Source organism: Budorcas taxicolor, chromosome 5 (genome assembly GCF_023091745.1).
Source record: "Budorcas taxicolor isolate Tak-1 chromosome 5, Takin1.1, whole genome shotgun sequence".
NCBI lineage: Eukaryota > Metazoa > Chordata > Mammalia > Artiodactyla > Bovidae > Budorcas > Budorcas taxicolor.
Genome location: NC_068914.1, coordinates 6,606,404 through 6,627,330, shown reverse-complemented (window position 1 = coordinate 6,627,330; position 20,927 = coordinate 6,606,404). Strand labels below are relative to the sequence as shown.

Below are 20,927 nucleotides of genomic sequence, written 5' to 3'. Positions count from 1 at the left end.
AAGATGTAATAAACCTGAAAAAATAAGAATAACCTAATAGTGCAAATTGAGGGCCTACTAAATATAAAATTAAGAAGGACAAGAGTAAGACTAGTTTTTGTATTTCAAAACTAAAGACAGAGAACAAGCTGGTGGAGGAGTAGGTGGACACGGAGTATGTCTCTCTTCACGGATCCATCAGGAATACCCCTTCAGACACAGGAGTGTGTGCAGAACACCAGCTGAGAGTGAACAGGAGTCGCTGACAAGAGGAAAAGAACATATAGAACCACGCAAAACTTGGTAGGACCAAGGAACTAGGGGAGAAAGCCGAAGTGTTAGGACTGGACCTGTCCTCGGCGGGTAGGGGAACTGAAACAGAAACCTGAGCCCCACGGGCGATTGTCTGAGTCCGAGGAGAAACATTTAAGGCTAAGAGTGAAACAGCTGATCTGTGGCAGCCTAAATGGAATGAGAATCAGACAGTCCTTGCCGGAGCTGTACATGCCCCAGACAGGGACTCAGGTTCCCTGGAAGGCTTTAGTGGCTGGGAGCTGGAGTTTAGGGTTTCTGAAGCAATCCCAGGGCGAGGGCTGCTGTTGACTGCAGAGAGTTGAATTGAGGGGATGTGAGGGAGGATATTGTGGTGGGAAATGCCTGTGGAGGAAATCCAGGCAGCCATGGAAGCAAGGCGATTCTGCTGAGTCACAGGTAGGGGATGGAGCCATCACCGTAGCCTCTCTCTCCCCACAAGCCAGCATTGGCAGCTGAACAATAGAGAGGCTGGCCCATCAAATGCCTGATGCACTGAACTACAGAGCAAGACCCCACCCAGGGTGCTCCTTTAAGTGCCTGACGCGCTGATCTACAAACTAGGACCCCAGCCAGGGGGACCCCTCTATGTCCCTGACCCATGGAACAACAGAGAAGGACCCCAGGCAAGGGAGCCCTCGAAGTGCCTGCATGGGTGGAGCTACAGAGAAAGACTGGCCAGAGGCCTTCTGATTGACAGCTACAAGAGGCTTGAAAAAAGACTCTGATAAGACTCTGATAGCGCCATAACATTCTGCGGCGGAGGCAGTCTGTGTCCCTGCTTGGTACCACCAGAGTCCCCACAAGCCAAGCCAGCTGCACCACCTTCATGCTTAGCTGTCACTGGGGCAGAACTGCCACAGGGAAAATAAGTCTTGCATCTATGCGTGCAGGATTGCTTTGCTAGTATCCAGCTCTTTGCGACCCTGTAGACTGAAGCTGTCCAGGCTGCTTTGTCAGGGAGAGGGGTTCTCCAGGCAAGAACACTGGAGCGTATTGGCCAATACTGGTTGCCATACCCTTCTAGAGCACTATATTTCCTGCTGCGCTAGCTGCCAACTCCCCTGAATACCTGCAGAACCCCTGCGACCCAAGCAGCGGACCACCTCCACACCTGGCCCTCACAGGGACAAACCCAAGTCCTCCAGGACTGCCTCAGGAGCAAACCCCAGTGGACGACCCACATGCTGAGGTGGAAATAAAACCACAGTTGAAACCCAGGGGCAGTGTGGCTAAGGAAGAAGATCCAAAACATTCCCACCAGCTGTACAAGCTGCAGATTAAATCCTCATGATCAACTAGGCAGATTCTGTGCCTATGGAATATATAAAAGGTCATTGAGAGCTCCCACGAAAGGAACCACACTAGTTCTGATAGCTGTGGACATTGGAGGCAAGAACACACAGGAGTAGGACCAGATTAGAATTTGAGCTTCCCCCACAGCAGATCCAGAGATCAGCAGAGTGTTAGAGGGCATCCTAGGGAGGTGAGGTGGGCTCTGACTCCCAGCGAGGGAAAGGACTCTGATAGCAGTGACTCAAGAAAAAAGTTTATTATTCTTATGTTTTTACTTGTCTTGTAGATTCTTTTGGATTGTTTTCTCTGTTTTGTTCCTCTCTTTCCCCTCTCCATTGTAGTTATTGGTTTTATTGGCACTATGAAATCCAATTAAGCTTTTGAGCTTTTCTTTTTTTTCTCAGTCACATTTTTATTGTTATAAACCTCTGCCTCTTCGTTGGTTGGGCTTTTGCAGTTCTGTGGCATTTTCCTTTTTTTCTTCTTTTGTCTTTTTTTAATTTTAATTTTTTAAACCTATTATTTTTTTTTACATTTATTCCTTTGTTTGCTTTTCCTATTGTTCTTTTCCCCTTGCAGTCAATCTTTAAAACGTATATAAATCTTCATTTACCTCTATTTAACTTTGCATATATAGTCTTTCTTTCCTTTCCTCTCAACATATTTGTTAGTTTTATTTTCATTGTTTTATTCCCCAATTGGCACCTTGCTTTAGTTTTGTTTTCCAGTTTGTGCTTTAGGTAGTTTTGTTCTTAACTGATTAATATAATTTTTGGTTTTCTTTGTTTGCCGGGTCAATCTATTCTACTTTATTTTGTTGGACTGTTTCGATTTTGCTTATGGTTGTATATGTATATATTCAGTCACACATTTTATTGTTGTTATAAACCTCTGCCTCTATGTTGGGCTTTGGAAGTTCTGTGTTTTCCTTTTTTCTTTCTTCTCCGTTTTTTTTTCTTCTTTTTTTATAATTTTAATTTTTTTAGACCTACTATATTTTTTCTACATTTATTCTTTCATTTGCTTTTCCTACTGTTCTTTTCCCCTTGCAGTTAAACTTTATATAAATCTTCTTCATCTACTCCCGTTTAACTTTGCATATCTATTTTTTCTTTCTTTTCTTTCCTTTCAACATATTTGTTAGTTTTGTTTTCATTGCTTTATTCCCCACTTGGTGCCTTGCTTTAGTTTTGTTTTCCAGTTTGTACTTTAGTTTGGTTCTTAACTGGTCAATATAATTTTTGATTTCCTTTGTTTGCTGGGTCAATCTGCTGTACTTTAGTTTTGTTGGACTGTTCTGACTTTGCTTATGAGTGTATATGTATACGTGTATATTCCATTATTTTAATTATTATTTGCCTGACTTTGTAACTGCCATTTGTCTGGGGTTCATCTTTGGTTTCTCATTTTTGGATATTTGTTCTAATCTCACTTAATACCATAACAAACCACTCCAGAGATCAAGCCCTGAGCCTTTGGAGTGGGAGCACTGACTCCAAGACCCTAGACTACCAGAGAAATAACCCTAGGGAGTATCAAATAGTGAGAACTCACACAAAGGAAACCACTTGAATACAAGACCCAGCATCACCCAACCACCAGTAGCACCCTGTACAGGACACCTCATCTAAACAACAAACAAAACAAAAATACAAACCCAGTCATCAGCAGATAGGATTACCACCTCACTCAACCTTGCCCATCACAGGAAAAGCAAACAAAAACTCAGCACAAATCTCACCCTATATGAAGCTTACAGAAACCACTGGAACAAACTTAGGAAGGCAGAAAACAAAAGGAAGAAAGAATTCAACCTTGAAGCCTCGGAAAAGGAGACCTCAAACACAGTAAGTTAAAAAAAACATAATGAAAAGGCAGAGAAATACTACACAAATTAAGTAACAAAGTAGAAGCAGTGAAGTCCAAATAAATGAAGAGGAAATAGGCAAACTACCTGACAAAGAATTCAGAATAATGATAGTGAAGATGATCAAAAACCTTGAAAACAAAATGGAGAAAATGCAAGAATCAATTAACAAAGACCTAGAAGAATTGGAGAAGGAAATGGCAACCCACTCCAGTATTCTTGCCTGGAGAATCCCATGGACGGAGGAGCTTGGTGGGCTACAGTCCACGGGTCGCAAAGAGTCGGACACGACTGAGCGTCTTCACTTCACTAGAAGAATTAAAGAATGAACATACAGAGACAACAACACAATTACTGCAATTAAAGATACTCTAGAAGGAATCAATAGCAGAATATCTGAAGCAGAAGAACGAATCAGTGAGCTGGAAGATAAAATGGTGGAAATGACTTCTGAATAGCAAAATAAAGTAAAAAAAGAATGAAAAGAACTTGAGGGTAGTCTCAGAGACTTGGGACAGTATCAAATGCACCAACATTCAGATTATAGGGATCCCAGAAGAAGAGGAAAAGAAAGGGTGTGAGAAAATTTTTGAAGAGATTATAGTTGAAAATTTTCCCAACATGGAAAAGGAAATAGTCATTCAAGTCGAAGAGGCACAGAGTTCCACCCAGGATAAACTGAAGGAGAAACACGCCAAGACACATACTAATCAAGGTAAAAAGAATTAAACATAAAGAAAAAATATTAAAAGCAGCAAGGGAGAAGTAACAACATACCAGGGAAACCCCATATGCTTAACAGCTGATCTTTCAGCAGAAACTCTGCAGGTCAGGAGGGAATGGCAGAATATATTTGAAGTACTGAATGGGAAAAATCTGCAGTGAAGATTACTGTACCCAGCAAGAATCTCATTCAAAACTGATGGAGAAATAAAAAGCTTTTCATACAAGCAAAAGTTAAGAGAATTCAGTACCACTAAACCAGCTTTACAACAAATGTTAAAGGAACATATATAGTCAAGAAATACAAAAGAAGAAAAATGATTTACAAAATCAACCCCAAACAATTAAGAAAATGGCAGTAGGAACATATATATTTATAACTAGTTTAAATGTAAATGGATTAAATGCTCTAACCAAAAGATACAGACTGGCTGAATGGACACAAAAACAAGACCCATATATATGCTGTCTACAAGAAACTCACTTCAGAGCTAAAGACACATAACAGACTGGAAGTGAGAGGATGGAAAAATACATTCCATGCAAATGGGAAGCAAAAGAAAGCTAGAGTAGCAGTCCTCATATCAGACATAATAGACCTTAAAATAAAGAGTATTACAAGAGAGAAGGAAGGACACTACATAATGATCATGGGACTAATCTTAAGAGGAAGACATAGTAATTGTAAATATCTGTGCACCCAACATAGGAGCACCTCCATAGGTAAGACAAACACTAACAGACATAAAAGGTGAAATTGACAATAACATAATAATAGTAGGAGACTTCAACACCCAGTCACACAAAGGGACAGATCATCAAAACAGAAAATTAATAAGGAAACACAAGTCTTAAATGATACACTAGATGAGATGGATCTCATTGGTATCTTTAGGACATTCCATCCAAATGCAGAAGAATACACCTTCTCAAGTGCACATGGAACATTTTCCAGTATAGACTACATCTTGGGTCACAAATCAAACCTGAGTAAATTTAAGAAGATTGAAATCATATCAAGCATCTTCTCTGACAATAGCGCTATGAGTCTAGATATCAATTACAAGGAAAAAAAACTGCAAGAAACACAAACACATGGAGATTAAACAACACGTTTCTAAATAACCAACAGGTTACTGAGGAAATCAAATGGGAAATGAAAAAACTTCTAGAAACAAATGCCAATGAAAACACAACAATTCAAAACCTATGGTATGCAGCCAAAGCAGCTCTAAGAGGGAAGTCTATAGCAATACAACCTACTCAAGAAACAAGAAAACATCAACTAGATAATCTAACTTCACACCTAAAGCAACTGGAAAAAAGAAGAACAAAAAACCCCACAAAATTAGTGGAAGGAAGGAAATCATAAAAACTCAAGCAGAATAAATGAAAAAGAAATGAAAGAAACAATAGTACAGGTTAATAAAACTAAAAGCTGGTTCTTTTAGAAGATAAACAAAATTGATAAGCCTTTAGCCAGACTCATCAAGGAAAAAAGAAGAATCAGTGCAACAAAATTAGAAATGAAAAAGGAGAGGTTACAACAGACAGAGGAGTATGAGACTATGATTAACATTATATGGCAATAAAATGGATAACCTGGAAGAAATGGACAGATTCTTAGAAAAGTTCAATCTTCCAAGACTGAACCAGGAAGAAATAGAAATTATGAACAACCCAATTCCAAGCACCGAAATTGAAGCTGTGATAAAAGAATCTCCCATAAAACAAAAGCCCAGGGCCAGATGGCTTCAAAGGAGAATTCTATCAAACATTTAGAGAAGAGCTAATGCCTATCCTTCTAAAAGTCTTTCAAAAAATTGCAAACTTAATCTACGAGGCTACCCTCACCCTGATACCAAAACCAGACAAAGACAACACAAAAAAATAAAACCACAGACCAATATCACTGATGAACATAGATGCAAAAATCCTCAACAAAATTTTAGCAAAAAGATTATAGCAACACATCAGGAAGCTCATATCATGAATAAGTTGGTTTATTCCAGGAAAGCAATGATTCTTCAATATATTCAAATCAATCAATGCGGTACACCATATTAAACTGAAAGATAAAACCATATGATACTCTCAATAGATGCGGAAAAAGCCTTTGACAAAATTCAGCACTCATTTATGAATACAACTGTTCAAAAAATGGGCATAGAAGGAACAACTCAACATAGTAAAGGCTATGTATGATAAGCCTACAGCAAACATTATTCTCAGTGGTGAAAAACTGAAAGCATTCCCCTAAGATCAGGAACAAGACAAGAGTGTCCACTTTCACCACTATTATTCAACATAATTCTGGAATTCCTACCTACAGCAATCAGAGAAGAAAAAGGAACCCAGGAATCCAGGTCAGAAGAGAAGAAGTAAAGTTCTCACTGTTTGCAGATGATGTGATACTGTACATAGAAAACCCTAAAGATAGTATCAGAAAATTGCTGGCACTAATCAGTGAATTTAGCAGAGCTGCAGGATACAAAATCCTTACACAGAAATCACTTGCATGTCTATATACTAACAATGAAAAATCAGAAAGAAACTAAGGAATCAATCCCATTCACCATTGCAACAAAAAGAATTAAATATCTGGGAATAAACACCTGGGGTAACAGGCAAATTTGGCCTTGGAATACAGAATGAAGCAGGGCAAAGGCAAATAGAGTTTTGCCAAGAGAACACACTGGTCATGGCAAACACCCTTTTCCAACAACACAAGAGAAGACTCTACACATGGACATCACCAGATGGTCAACACTGAAATCAGATTGATTATATTCTTTGCAGCCAAAGATGGAGAACCTCTATACAATGAGCAAAAACAAGACCAGGAGCTGACTGTGGCTCAGATCATGAACTCCTTATTGCCAAATTCATACTTAAATTGAAGAAAGTAAGGAAAACCACTAGACCATTCAGGTATGACCTAAATCAAATCCCTTATGATTATACAGTGGAAGTGAGAAATAGATTTAAGGGACTAGATCTGACAGATAGAGTGCCTGATGAACTATGGACAGAGGTTCGTGACATTGTTCAGGAGACAGGGATCAAGATCATCCTCATGGAAAAGAAATGCAAAAAAGCAAAATGGCTGTCTGAGGAGGCCTTACAAATAGCTGTGAAAAGAAAAGAAGTGAAAAGCAAAGGAGAAAAGGAAAGATACAAGCATCTGAATGCAGAGTTCCAAAGAATAGCAAGGAGAGATAAGAAAGCAACAGAGAGGAAAACAACAGAATGGGAAACACTAGGGATCTCTTTAAGAAAACTAGAGATACCAAGGGAACATTTCATGCAAAGATGGGCTCAATAAAGGACAGAAATGGTATGGACCTAACAGAAGCAGAAAATACTAAGAAGAGGTGGCAAGAATATGCAGAAGAACTGTAGAAAAAAGAGCTTCACGACCAAGATAATCACGATGGTGTGATCACTCATCTAGAGCCAGACATCCTGGAATGTGAAGTCAAGTGGGCCTTAGAAAGCATCACTACGAACAAAGCTAGTGGAGGTGATAGAATTCCAGTGGAGCTATTTCAAATCCTGAAAGATGATGCTGTGAAAGTGCTGCACTCAGTATGCCAGCAAATTTGGAAAACTCAGCAGTGGCCACAGGACTGGAAAAGGTCAGTTTTCATTCCAATCCCAAAGAAAGGCAATGCCAAAGAATGCTCAAACTACTGCACAACTGCACTCATCTCATACACTAGTAAAGTAATGCTCAAAATTCTCCAATCCGGGCTTCATCAGTACGTGAACCGTGAACTTCCAGATGTTCAAGCTGGTTTTAGAAAAGGTGGAGGAACCAGAGATCAAATTGCCAACATCTGCTGGATCATGGAAAAAGCAAGAGAATTCCAGAAAAACATCAATTTCTGCTTTATTGACTATGCCAAAGCCTTTGACTGTGTGGATCACAATAAACTGTGGAAAATTCTGAAAGAGAGGGAATACCAGAACACCTGTCCTGCCTCTTGAGAAACCTGTATGCAGGTCAGGAAGTAACAGTTAGAACTGGACATGGAACAACAGACTGGTTCCAAATAGGAAAAGGAGTACGTCAAGGCTGTATATTGTCACTCTGCTTATTTAACTTCTATGCAGAGTACATCATGAGAAACGCTGGGCTGAATGAAGCACAAGCTAGAATGAAGATTGCCAGGAGAAATAACAATAACCTCAGATATGCAGATGACACCATCCTTGTGGCAGAAAGTGAAGCGGAACTAGAAAAGCTCTTGCTGAAAGTGAAAGAGCAGAGTGAAAAAGTTGGCTTAAAGCTCAACATTCAGAAAACGAAGATCATGGCATCTGGTCCCATCACTTCATGGCAAATAGATGCGGAAACAGTGGAAACAGTGTCAGACTTTTTTTTTTTTTGGCCTCCAAAATCACTGCAGATGTTGATTGCAGCCATGAAATTAAAAGACGCTTACTCCTTGGAAGGAAAGTTATGACCAACCTAGATAGCATATTCAAAAGCAGAGACATTACTTTGCTGACGAAGGCCCATCTAGTCAAAGCTATGGTTTTTCCAGTGTCATGTATGGATGGGAAATTGGACTGTGAAGAAAGCAGAGTGCCGAAGAACTGATGGCTTTTGAACTGTGGTGTTGGAGAAGACTCTTGAGAGTCCCTTGGACTGCAAGGAGATCCAACCAGTCCCTTCTAAAGGAGATCAGTCCTGGGTGTTGATTGGAAGGACTGATGCTAAAGCTGAAACTCCAATACTTTGGCCACCTCATGCGAAGAGTTGACTCATTGGAAAAGACTCTGATGCTGAAAGGGGATGGGGGCAGGAGGAGAAGGGGACGACAAAGGATGAAATGGCTGGATGGCATCACTGACTCGATAGAGATGAGTTTGAGTGAACTCTGGGAGTTGGTGATAGACAGGGAGGCCTGGTGTGCTGCGATTCATGGGGCCACAAAGAGTCGGACACAACTGAGCAACTGAACTGACCTGAAGGAGACAGAAGAACTGTACAGAGAAAATTATAATACACTAATGAAAGAAATCAAAGACAGCAAAAACAGATGGAGGGATATTCCATGTTCCTGGGTAGGAAGAATCAATATTGTGAAAATGACTATGCTACCAAATGCAGTCTACAGATTCAGTGCTCTCTCTATCAAATTATCAGTGGTATTTTTCACAGAACTAGAACAACAAATTTCACAATTCATATGGAAATTCAAAAGACCCTGAATAGCCAAAGCAGTCTTGAGAAATAAGAATGGAGGTGGAGGAATCAACCTTCCTGACTTCAGATTATACTACAAAGCTGCAGTCTTCAAGGCAGTATGGTACTGGCACAAAAACAGAAATACAGACCAATGGAACCAGATAGAAAGCCCAGAAATAAACCCATGCACCTATGGTATGTTATTTTTGACAAAGGAGGCAAGAATATACATTGGGGCAAAGACAGCCTCTTCAATAAATGGTGCTGGAAAAACTGGACAGCTACATGTAAAAGAATGAAATTAGAACACTTCCTAACACCATACATGAAGATAAACTCAAATGGATTAAAGATCGAAATGTAAAACTGGAACTGTAAAACTCTTGGAGGAAAGTATAGGCACAACACTAATGACATTAATTAAAGCAAGAGCCTCTATGACCCACCTCCTATAGTAATAGAAATAAAAAGAAAAGCAAACAAGTGGGACCTGATTAAACTTAAAGCTTTTGCACAGCAAAGGAAACTATAAGCAAGGTGAAAGGACAACCCTCTGAATGGGAAAATACAATAGCAAATGAGACAAATGACAAAACATTTATTTCCAAAATGTTCAAGCAGCTCATACAACTCAATACCAGAAAAACAAACAACCCAATCAAACAGTGGGAAAAAGACCTCAACAGACGTTTCTCCGAAGAAGACATGCAAATGGCTAACAAACACATGAAAAGATGCTCAACATCACTTATCATTAGAGGAATGAACATCAAAAGTACAATGAGGTGTCACCTCACGGCAGTCAGAATGGCCATCATCAAAAAGTCTAGACACAATAAATGCTGGAGAAGGTGTGGAGAAAAGGAAATGCTCTTGCACTGTTGGTGGGAATGTAAATTAACACAGCCACTTTGGAAGACTCTATGGAGATTCCTTATCAAAGTAGGAATAAAACCACCATATGACCCAGCAATCTAACTCCTAGGCATATACCCCGAGGAAACCAAAATTGAAAAAGGCGCATGTATCCATTGTTCATTGCAGCACTATTTCCAATAGCTAGAACATGGAAGCAACCTAGATGTCCATCGACAGATGAATGGTAAAGAAGTGGTGGTACACATACACAATGGAATATTACTCAGCCATAGAAAGGAATGCACTTGAGTCAGTTTTGATGAGGTAGATGAAGCTAGAACCTATTATACAGAGTGAAGTGAGTCAGAAAGAAAGATATAAATATCATATTCTAATGTATACATATGGAATCTAGAAAAATGGTACTGAAGAATTTATTCACAGGTCAGCAATGGAGAAACAAACATAGAGAATAGACTTATGGACATGGGGAGAGGGGAGGAGGGGGTGAGATGTGTGGAAGAGTAACATGGAAACTTCCATTACCATATGTAAAATAAGATAGCCAACAGGAATTTGCTGTATGGCTCAGGAAACTCAAATGGGTGCTTTGTATCAGTATCAGTCTAGAGGGGTGGGATGTGGTGGGAGATGGGAGGAAGGTTCAAAAGGGAGGGGATGTATGTATACCTATGGCTGATTCATGTTGAGGTTTGACAGAAAACAACAAAATTCTGCAAAGCAATTATCCTTCAATTAAAAAAATACAACTAAACACAAACCCAATCAATGTAGCCAATTTTCAGGGAAAAGAAAAGGTAGCTTTAAGAAATTAAGCTTCAGATTTTGCAGAAATATATTATAGAGCACAAAACTTGTATCTAGTGATTTTAGAAAAAAAGATTATGACTCATATTCTATAGCTAAACCCCCCCCCTTTTTTTTAATATACAGAGGTACATTCTCTGACCTTTAATCTATTGAAAAATATGCTACACATTTATCTTTGTAAAATTATTTAATGATGCATCCCAAGTACTTGAGAGAGAAATTTTAAAATAACTCAGGAATAAAGAAGTAAAGATTAAAATGAATGAATGGTTAAATGGAAACCCACCTTTAGAGAGACTCGATCAGCTAATCTTTCCAACTACTAATGGGAGAAAACTTAAGGCTCATTATTTAATCATATGTCACTGTATATCATTTGAATGTTAAATTTCTTTAATTTATAAATTAAAACATTTTTGAAATAAAAATTATTTTTAACTTAAAATTTAAGTTACTATTTTTGTAAGTATTTAGATAAAATATATTTCAGGAAAGAGATAAAGGGTATACTGAAGAAGTACTGAGTTATTTATCTACAAATAAGTATCTAAAATTATTCTTGTCATATACTTAGATAAAATGTTTGTGGACTGCTCTAAGGTAACTATTAGTAGATTAGAATAATGTATCTTACGAAAGATAAAAGTAAAAGAGGACATAGAGAGATATCAAGGATATCTAAAAATAGCAAAACTAAGGTGACAGAAATTCGACTAAATGTAATAAATATTAATATAATAATAAATGGAAATGGCATTATCTCATGTAGAGAGCTTTATTGAGGATTTAAAGTAAAATCCTTTAATTTCTTTACATAAGGGAAATTTAGGTAAAGTAAAATGGCATAGTAATACTGTATATAAAAGGTTGGGAGTTTCAATATTAAAATTAAAAAAGTAAATCTAAGACCGAAATAATTATGAAAAAAATCACTTTATATTGATACATGATTAATAAATAATGAAAAATACAGCTTTTTATGCTGAGAAGTTTTAATAATTCTTTTAACTTCAGTATGCCCTTTAAAAAATATTCTTTTCTCATTTATAATATTACCTTTAGCTAGTTAACAGTAATTTTAAAATATTTTCTAACATTCAGTCCATATTCTGATTTCTCCAGTTCTGAAAATATCTCGTATGTTTATACATTGCATCAAGTTATATCCCCTAAGTTTCTTTTACTTTAGAATCATTCTTTTTTTTTCCCATTGTACTCCCGTGTTAAAGAGACTGGGTCAGTTATCCTGAAGAATATCTCACCTTACAAATAACGTTTAGAAATGTTTTAGAAATATCTAAGAGAATCCTAAAGAAAGAAAAACACAAGCAAAAACATTAGTCTTTATTGATATGTGAAATTGTCTGTATTTGATATATTAAATTTAGATATTATTTATTTCAGAAGAGCCTATCACCTATCTTTAGTTATGGTCTAGAAAGTCTCTTGTTCAAATCAAGAATTTAAAAGGATATAGACCATTGAAAGCAGACATATGCAACTGTACTTTTCAGATTACCAAAATTAAAATTGCCCTTCTCTTTTTAGTCTTTTTCTTTCTTTTATATCCCTTAGTTAGTTTTCTTAAAAATAGCAGAATGTCATCAGAGGAGCCATGGAATAGGAATTAGAGAACTTTTCTTGTTTGTATTAATTAGCTGAATGACATTGGCAGTTTCTATCACTCTAGTGCTTTCTTTGTCAAAAATGTGGAGGTTTTTCTAAGTGGTTTCAAAGTCCTTTTCCATTTCTAGCTTGTTATACTTTTAATCTTTTTTCAGAAATAGATACTCTAACCTCTGTTTATATGTAAACTTAAAAAAATACATTGACAATATGTTAAATTCTTATTTTATGAGAAATATGCAGATATAAAATCAGATTGCAGTGCTCCAAAAATTAAGCCAAAAAGTATAGAGGCTTGACTATTTAAACCTTATTCCAAATGCTTAGAATGTCTGTATATTTTCACCTCAGTATACTGCAGTTAAATAATAATGAATTTAGATATATTTGTTCTTTGAGTCCTCAGAGTAATCCTATGAAAGTACTGGTGTAGAATCTTCTTTGTGGAGACATAGAAAGTGGAATTCAGCTTAAGTGGGCTGGCTGTGTAGTTGAGTATTTGAGAAGCCATGACCAGACTGAAGCTGCATAGACTTAGGTTCAAATCCTGGCTCTGAACTTAGTAGCCATACTCTCTTAGGGAAGTTACTTAATTTCTTTTAAGCCTCTTCTGTGTGTGGGGATAGTAAAATAACGCCGACTGTATAGTGTTGTATTATAAACTAAATGAACTACGTATGTAAAGTCCTTAATGCTATAATTGGCCCATGGATACATGATAAATAATAACTTTTATTTGATGATTTGCTCCAGATCACCCATCCTGGTGAATCAGTGCCTGTCTAGTGATGTTTTAAGTAAAAGTCTGACTAAAGTGACTTGAAAATAAGAATGTTTATAAACTTAATAACAAGAAAGTGTATTGGCCGCGTCTGTTTTCATGGTTTCTTAATTGGTCATGTGGGTAATGGTAAAAGTTCTCGCATGACTTTTCTGAAATCCTCTCTGATTCTTGCATGTCCTTTCATGCTCACAAGATGTTTGTGGTAACTCTCTGTGTCACATACGCCGTGGTCCCCCAAAATAGGAAAAGCACCTGTTTTTCTTTAGCATATCCATTTTTAAAATTAAGAACACTTTCTTAGAAATAACCCAGAAGTGTCTCATGTTTTATTGGCGCGATTTGGGTTCTTTGTCCCTTAAGCATTGAGGAGTAGGATTAATCAGATTGTAAGACTAATCAAAATCTGTCATTGAGTCAAGAGAGGATACATACTTCCTGAAATATGGGACCACATAGAAGGTGAGCATCTGAAAGAATCTGTCAGCAGTAAAGAACACAGATGGAGAGGGAATGATAAGAGTAGCTGTTGTCTGTCTATTGAAATGTCCCTAAAAGCTACATTTTCCGAATTATGGAAAATTCAAATATTTGCCAGTTATTGTCCTACATATGTTAGTTAGCACATAGGCTGCAGAACGGAAATTGTTTCTGGAATAGCAGTAGTCAAGATAAAATAAGTAATGTGCTTGCATTAAGATAAATGTTTTATCTTTTTTCTGCTTTCATGCCTCCCATATATGTTAAAAGTTAAGTCCTATTGAATTCCAAGAGATCTAAGTTGACCTGCTTATATATTGAATTTCATTTCAGTGATTGTCCCATGTTTTGGAATGGAAAATATGTACATAATACAAAGAATAGGAAACATGTCTGTATTACAGAGGTTTTTGTTTTGACTAGATTTTGATTGTGGAAATTGTAATGATTTGATTACAATTAAGAAAAAATTTGAATATTGGTAAATATTTTAGAAGTAGAAATGTATCATTTTAGCTTGATGAAATAATCAAGAATTTATAATAGAGGTTTTCCTATAAAAAGTATATTGACCTCCAGTGAGGTTGTTTGATGAATAATACAGCTGTGTTCCAGCTTCACACTAAGGAGAAATTCTCATTATCATTCTTTTCATTTTTTAAAAAAGTTTGATGTTTATTTGAGAGACCATAGTTTACACAATAGGCATGTTACTTTGTGTTGTGTAAATGATTGAATGAGTATGTTCTGAGTGAAGTTATGAGAAGAGAATTTATTTACAAACTGAGATGGTCAGATGGATTTTGTCAAAGGACAGAAATCCTTTAAAATATTCCAGTCCAATAAAGTTAACACATCTTTAAAGAGGCTTTTAAATGCATTGCACAAGTGAAGAGACAACTTTTCTGGAGGACTGGTGGTATATAATATCTGAGTCCCATCAAAAATGAGTAAGAGACCTGGGTGCAGTGATTGTAGTACCATTTTAGGGAAATATTTAGTTTTGCAATTATGTTCTTTATATGCTTGCTTATATATTGCTATATATAGAATATGTATCTATATACATGTATATTTATATACATAAAACCATAGGTAGTGTGTTTCATGGTATGAGATTGCCAAGGGCAGTTTTGACTATTTAAAATTTTGCCTTGGTGGGTGAATGAAACCTAGTCTGTGGATAAGATGGGAGACTACTGAGTAGATTTTGATGTTTTCCTTTTATTTTAACCTTCTAAGAGAGACCCTAATTGCTTTGTTTGTATGTATAAGTGTATATGTAAAATTACACTAATTTTACATTACAAATTTTTAATGTAAAAATTTGTGTTTTTGTTTAGGCAACTCGGTGTAACTGCCATCAAAAATCTAAAGAGGAAAAATGTACATATGCTGATAAATATACCCAAACACCCTGGAGAAGAATTCCTGTAAGTAGCACATGCTCTTATCCTCTTTTCTTGTCATTTTCTATTTTGATGTTTTGTTCTACTGTTTTTGCTCTAATAATTTTGCATCTGCCATGACTGTCAAAAATTTTTTTTAAGGTAAGTGGATTTTTCTTGTCTCCCAGTTGTTTCTGTGCTTTCTAAAGTTTCTATTCTGTGTCTTATATGAATGAATGTGCTTTAATAGCTTTTCCATTCTGCGTACTGTAGGTCATTTTATTTGAGTGTCTAGTCTCCCACTCATTGCATGTATTTATGAGAGTGGTGTTTCCCCTTGCCTACAAGAAAAAGAAGTCCAAAATACAGTCTTCCCTCTTCAGTGGCATATGACTCTGAAAATATACTATGTAACATATTCTTTTTATTTGTTGAGATTTTTCAAATACATTCTTTTATTATAATTACCCAAATATTGAGGCTGTTAGGAAGCATGAATGTATTAAGATACAGACAAGTAAAGGTTATGTTTTAGGCATAGAGTAAGGAATGGTTTCTTCTAAATGGTAGAAAATGACCATGCATTCTATGCTTCTTCATTTTTTTCAAAAATATTGCATTTCAAAAGATATTAAGTGCTAAAACACACTTTCTGAAGTCAGTTCGGGATATGCCTGAGCCAGAGAGCCATCATGGCTATCAGTCATTATTATCCTATGGTATGGTGCCAAGTAGTAAGTACTTCTTGGTAAGAGAATGCCTGATAAGCCAGCCTTGAGCCTGCTTTTGCCTTATTTTAATCTGTGGAATCCTAGTAACACAAACGAACAGGGAATTATAATGGTTAATTAATCAACAGTCTGATTTTTTAAAAACTTACAGGCCTTTAAAGTTTATAATATACTTATTTCTTTTCATTTAATAAGTAGTTATTTTTTGTGTGCTCTGTATAAAGTGCGATGCTAATAATTTCAGCAAAGGTTTGCTAAGCCCTTCCTATTTCAGTTATTAGCCTCTTGAAGTGTGGAATTGGGAAAGAAAACACACAGACAAAGATTCGTCCATCTTCCATTCTTCCATTAAAGTGTTTATTAAAGGAACTGGCAAGGTGATGTAATTAAAGTGTAGAAAGTGCTGTAAGGTTCAAAGGATTGGGAAAGTCTAGATAAAAGAATCGAACTTAGTGAAAAGAGTAAATAGGGTGGTTGAACCACAGAAAGCAAAAGATGTCAGTAGATAGAGAGGAGTTCTAGAATTCAGAATGAGAGACTCTTCTGCATCAGCACTCTTCCATAGAATGTCCTTGCTGTCTAGTGCAGTTGCCACTAGCTGAATGTGACTGTTGAATACTTGAAAACGTGGCTAGTGTGACTGCAGAAGAGGATTTTAAGAAATATTTAATTGTAATTAATTTAAATATAAATAGCCACGTATGGCTAGTAGATGTTGGACAGAACATCTCTAGAGTTAATGATGAAGTAGACCTAGATGGATATGGGAAAACTGCTGTGCATCATTGCTCAGTTTTGTCTGACTTGTTGTGACACCATGGACTGTAGCCTGCGAGGCTCCTCTGTCCATGGGGATTCTGCAGGCAAGAATACTGGAGTGGGTTGCCTGGAGCAATAAGTAACAGGGAAGTCAGTGAAGGCAATTTTTATAAAAAATGAAGGACAATTTAAACAAAAATGGAGTTCATATTTAGGTAGTGGAAAAAAGAGAGAAAGAAGTAAGAATGAGTTGTAGGAGAAGATGGTACCTTCAGAAGAAGAGTGGATAAGTCAGTTTCTGACCAGATGTTCTCATCTGAGGGACAGAATACTCAGATAAAATGGTGAAATGGATAATGTGGCGAGAAGAATAAAAACATGAAAGGTATCTAATCATTCACACAAAAATACTTGGAAGACTAGGAATATGCAGGAAAATGGTGGTTATGTGAGAAAGAAGGATTCACTTTAGACATAAAAACTTAATGAAACTTACTTTTAAATATTACTGTCCATGTGCAAGCATGGTCTTATAAATAGCATTTATAAGAACATTTATTGGACTGAATTAAGTTTTTTTAATGTATTTTCAATGTCATTTTTTAAATGCTACTCTGTTTGTTTATGACTGCACTGGGTCTTTGTTACTGCACGCAAGCTTTCTGCAGTTGTGGTGAGTGCGGGCTGCTCTCTAGTCGCAGTATGTGCCTTCTCATTGTTGTAGCTTCTCTTGTTGTGGAGCGTGGGTTCTGGAGCTTGGGCTCAGTAGTTGGGGCCTATGGGCTCAGTTGCCCTGAGGCATGTGAAATCTTCCCAGACTCCCTAGGGATTGTGGCCTTCTCACTGTTGTAGCTTCTCTTGTTGCGGAGCGTGGGTTCTGGAGCTTGGGCTCAGTAATTGGGGCCCACAGGCTCAGTTGCCCTGAGGCATGCGAAATCTTCCCAGACTAGGGACTGAACCCACGCCACCTGCACTGGCAGGCAGAGTCTTAACCACTGGACCAACAGGGAAGTCCTGCAGTATCATTTTAAAAGCATGTAGCGTCAGTATTTGAAGATTCTAAGTTAGTTTGCACATTAAGTAAATTCTAAATTTCATGATATATACTTTTATACAGTATTTGTTCAAACATCTTAACTATAGAAGCCACGATACCAGAATACGTTTCTAGACTCACACATCAGAACTTAATATTTTGTCCTTTAATCTCAAAGCAGGGATTACAAGATGGACCCAAAGGATTCATATAATGACCCAAACTGGATTACTCTGAAAATTGAGTGTAGTGTTTTATCAGTATCAGTGGTAAAGCTGCCTATCAGTTAAAACTTAGATCATGAACAGTTTGACCTGATACTAGTTTTCTCCCATATTTTAAGAATTCTTACTAAGAAAAAAACCTAGGTTTAAATAGTACGTGAACCAAGAACTTCCAGACGTACAAACTGGATTTAGAAAAGGCAGAGGAATGAGAGATCAAATTGCCAACATCCATTGGGTCATAGAAAAAGCAAGATAATTACAGAAAGATACCTACTGCTTCGTTGATTGCACTTAAGCCGTTGTGTGGATCACAACAAACCGTGGAAAACTCTTTATGACATGGGAATACTGGATCACCTTACCTGCCTCCTGAGAAATCTGTGTGCAGGTCAAGAAGCAATAGTTAGAACTGGACATGAAACAACAGGCTGGTTCAGAATTGGAAAAGGAGTACGTCAAGGCTGTGTGTTGTCACCCTGCTTATTCAGCTTAATATGCAGAGTATATCATGTGAAATGCCGGGTTGGATGAAGCACAAGCTGGAATCAATACTTCCGGGAGAAATATCAATAACCTCAGATACGCAGATGACACCACCCTTATGGCAGAAAATGAAGAGGAACTAAAGGGCCTCTTGATGAAGGTGAAAGAGGAGAGTGAAAAGCTGGCTTAAGGCTTAACATTCGAAAAACTGAGATCATGGCGTCTGGTACTATCACTTCATGGCAAATAGATGGGGAAACAATGGAAACAGTGACAGACATTATTTTGGGGGGCTCTAAAATCACTGCAGATGGTGACTGAAGCCATGAAATTAAGATGCTTGCTCCTTGGAAGAAAAGCTATGACCAACCCAGACAACATATTAAAAAGCAGAGACATTACTTTGCCATTAAAGGTCTGTATAGTCAAAGCTATGGTTTTTCCAGTAGTCATGTATGGATGTGAGAGTTGGACCATAATGAAGGCTGAGTGCCAAAGAACTGATGCTTTTGAACTGTGGTGTTGAAGAAGACACTCGAGGGTCCCTTGGACTTCAAGATCAAACCAGTCCATCCTACAGGAAGTCAACCCTGAATATTCATTGGAAGGACCAATGCTGAAGCTAAAACTCCAGAATTTTGGCTACCTGAGGTGAAGAGCTGACTAATTGAAAAAGACCCTGATACTGGGAAGGATTGAAGACAGGAGGAGAAGGAGATGACAGAGGACGAGAAGGTTGGATGGAATCACTGACTCAGTGGACATGGTTTTGAGCAAGTTCCACGAGATGGTGAAAGATAGGGAAGCCAGGCATGCTGCACGCAGCCCAAGGGGTTGCAAAGATTTGGACATGACTGAGTGACTGAGCAGTTAGATGTAGCAAAGGAATGGAAAGAGATGCTGTTCATATGAATTTTAAATGCTCTGTTGAACTTAGTTTCTAGTACTGAATTAATCCGCCTTATAGCATATTTAATAGATATGAATAAATTTTATATAAATTTAATATTGGAATATGGTCAGCATCATCTGTAGTCCTTTTTGCTTATGCCTCAGATTTATTGGATCATTCATATATTTTAAAATGTCACTGACAACTAAGTTCCTACTTTAGCTGTTTATAAAATAGAAAATAGTCAGGAAAATTTATAACAGACATACCACAAAAAAAAAGCCTATCGATTGTTCATAATTCCAAAAGGAGACAGAATTTACCTAGCTCTTACAGTCATGATTTATGTGCTAGTAAAGAACTCTGATCCTTTTTTCTCTTGCCCAGGATATAAGGTGAAATGTTAAATGTGAGGATTAATGTAGCTGAAAGATTTGTCTCGAGTACTTAGTTTTCTTAAGGACTTAGTTTTCCTAAGTCCTTTTTCTTTGATCAGAAAAATGCCTTTCTGATTTGGAAGTGGGCAGCATTATGGGCGTTTTTATGTAAGGTTAATGTCCTGATTTTAAACGTAGATATGCCATTTTCTCCCAGTTGGAGAGATGTTCCATTAGTGTTAATATATATTTCTAAAGGGAATTAAGGGATTTATTTCTTTGCCAAATTATTTATATTCACTATTGCTTATTTTAAAATATGCCCCTGGAAAAAGTATTTTAAGTGAAAAAAATATATTGTATTATGTGTATATACACATACATACTTTGGTGTATAAACACGTGATATGATGTTGTGCAATAATGTTTAATCAGTACTAGACATTGAACATTAAATATGACCTATGTGTCAGTGAGCTAAATGTTGATAAGAACCATCTTTGAACCAAGACAGCATTCTGTCATGCATTTGTGCATGACAAGACACCAAAAATTCTATTATATATGCCTTTTACACTGGGTTTTATAAGCAAAAGCACCTGAAGCTAATAATTGAAAAAATGGAATTATTTTTCAAGGCTTGGGACAAATGACATTTAGATATTATAAAAGTTGAGTGACTTCAGTTCAGTTCAGTCACTCAGTTGTGTCCGACTCTTTGTGACCCCATGAATCGCAGCACCCCAGGCCTCCCCGTCCATCACCAACTCCCGGAGTTCACCCACACCCACGTCCATCGAGTAAGTGATGCCATCCAGCCATCTCATACACTGTTGTCCCCTTCTCCTCCTGCCCCCAGTCCCTCCCAGCATCAGGGTCTTTTCCAGTGAGTCAACTCTTCCCATGAGGTGGCCAAAGTACTGGAGCTTCAGCTTTAGCATCATTCCTTCCAAAGAAATCCCAGGGCTGATCTCCTGCAGAATGGACTGGTTGTATCTCCTTGCAGTCCAAGGGATTCTCAAGAGCCTTTTCCAACACCACAGTTCAAAAGCATCAATTCTTCGGCGCTCAGCCTTCTTCACAG

At 37.3% G+C, this 20,927-nt stretch overlaps 1 protein-coding gene across 1 annotated transcript in view; it reads left to right on the top strand.

Annotated features, from left to right (window-relative positions):
* CCSER2 (coiled-coil serine rich protein 2) overlaps nt 1–20,927 on the top strand; it is a 122,069-nt gene that overhangs the window by 76,217 nt on the left and 24,925 nt on the right. The window contains exon 8 of the mRNA XM_052640144.1: nt 15,294–15,383. Coding sequence (XP_052496104.1) covers nt 15,294–15,383 — 90 coding nt within the window. The remainder of the gene's footprint in view (nt 1–15,293; nt 15,384–20,927) is intronic.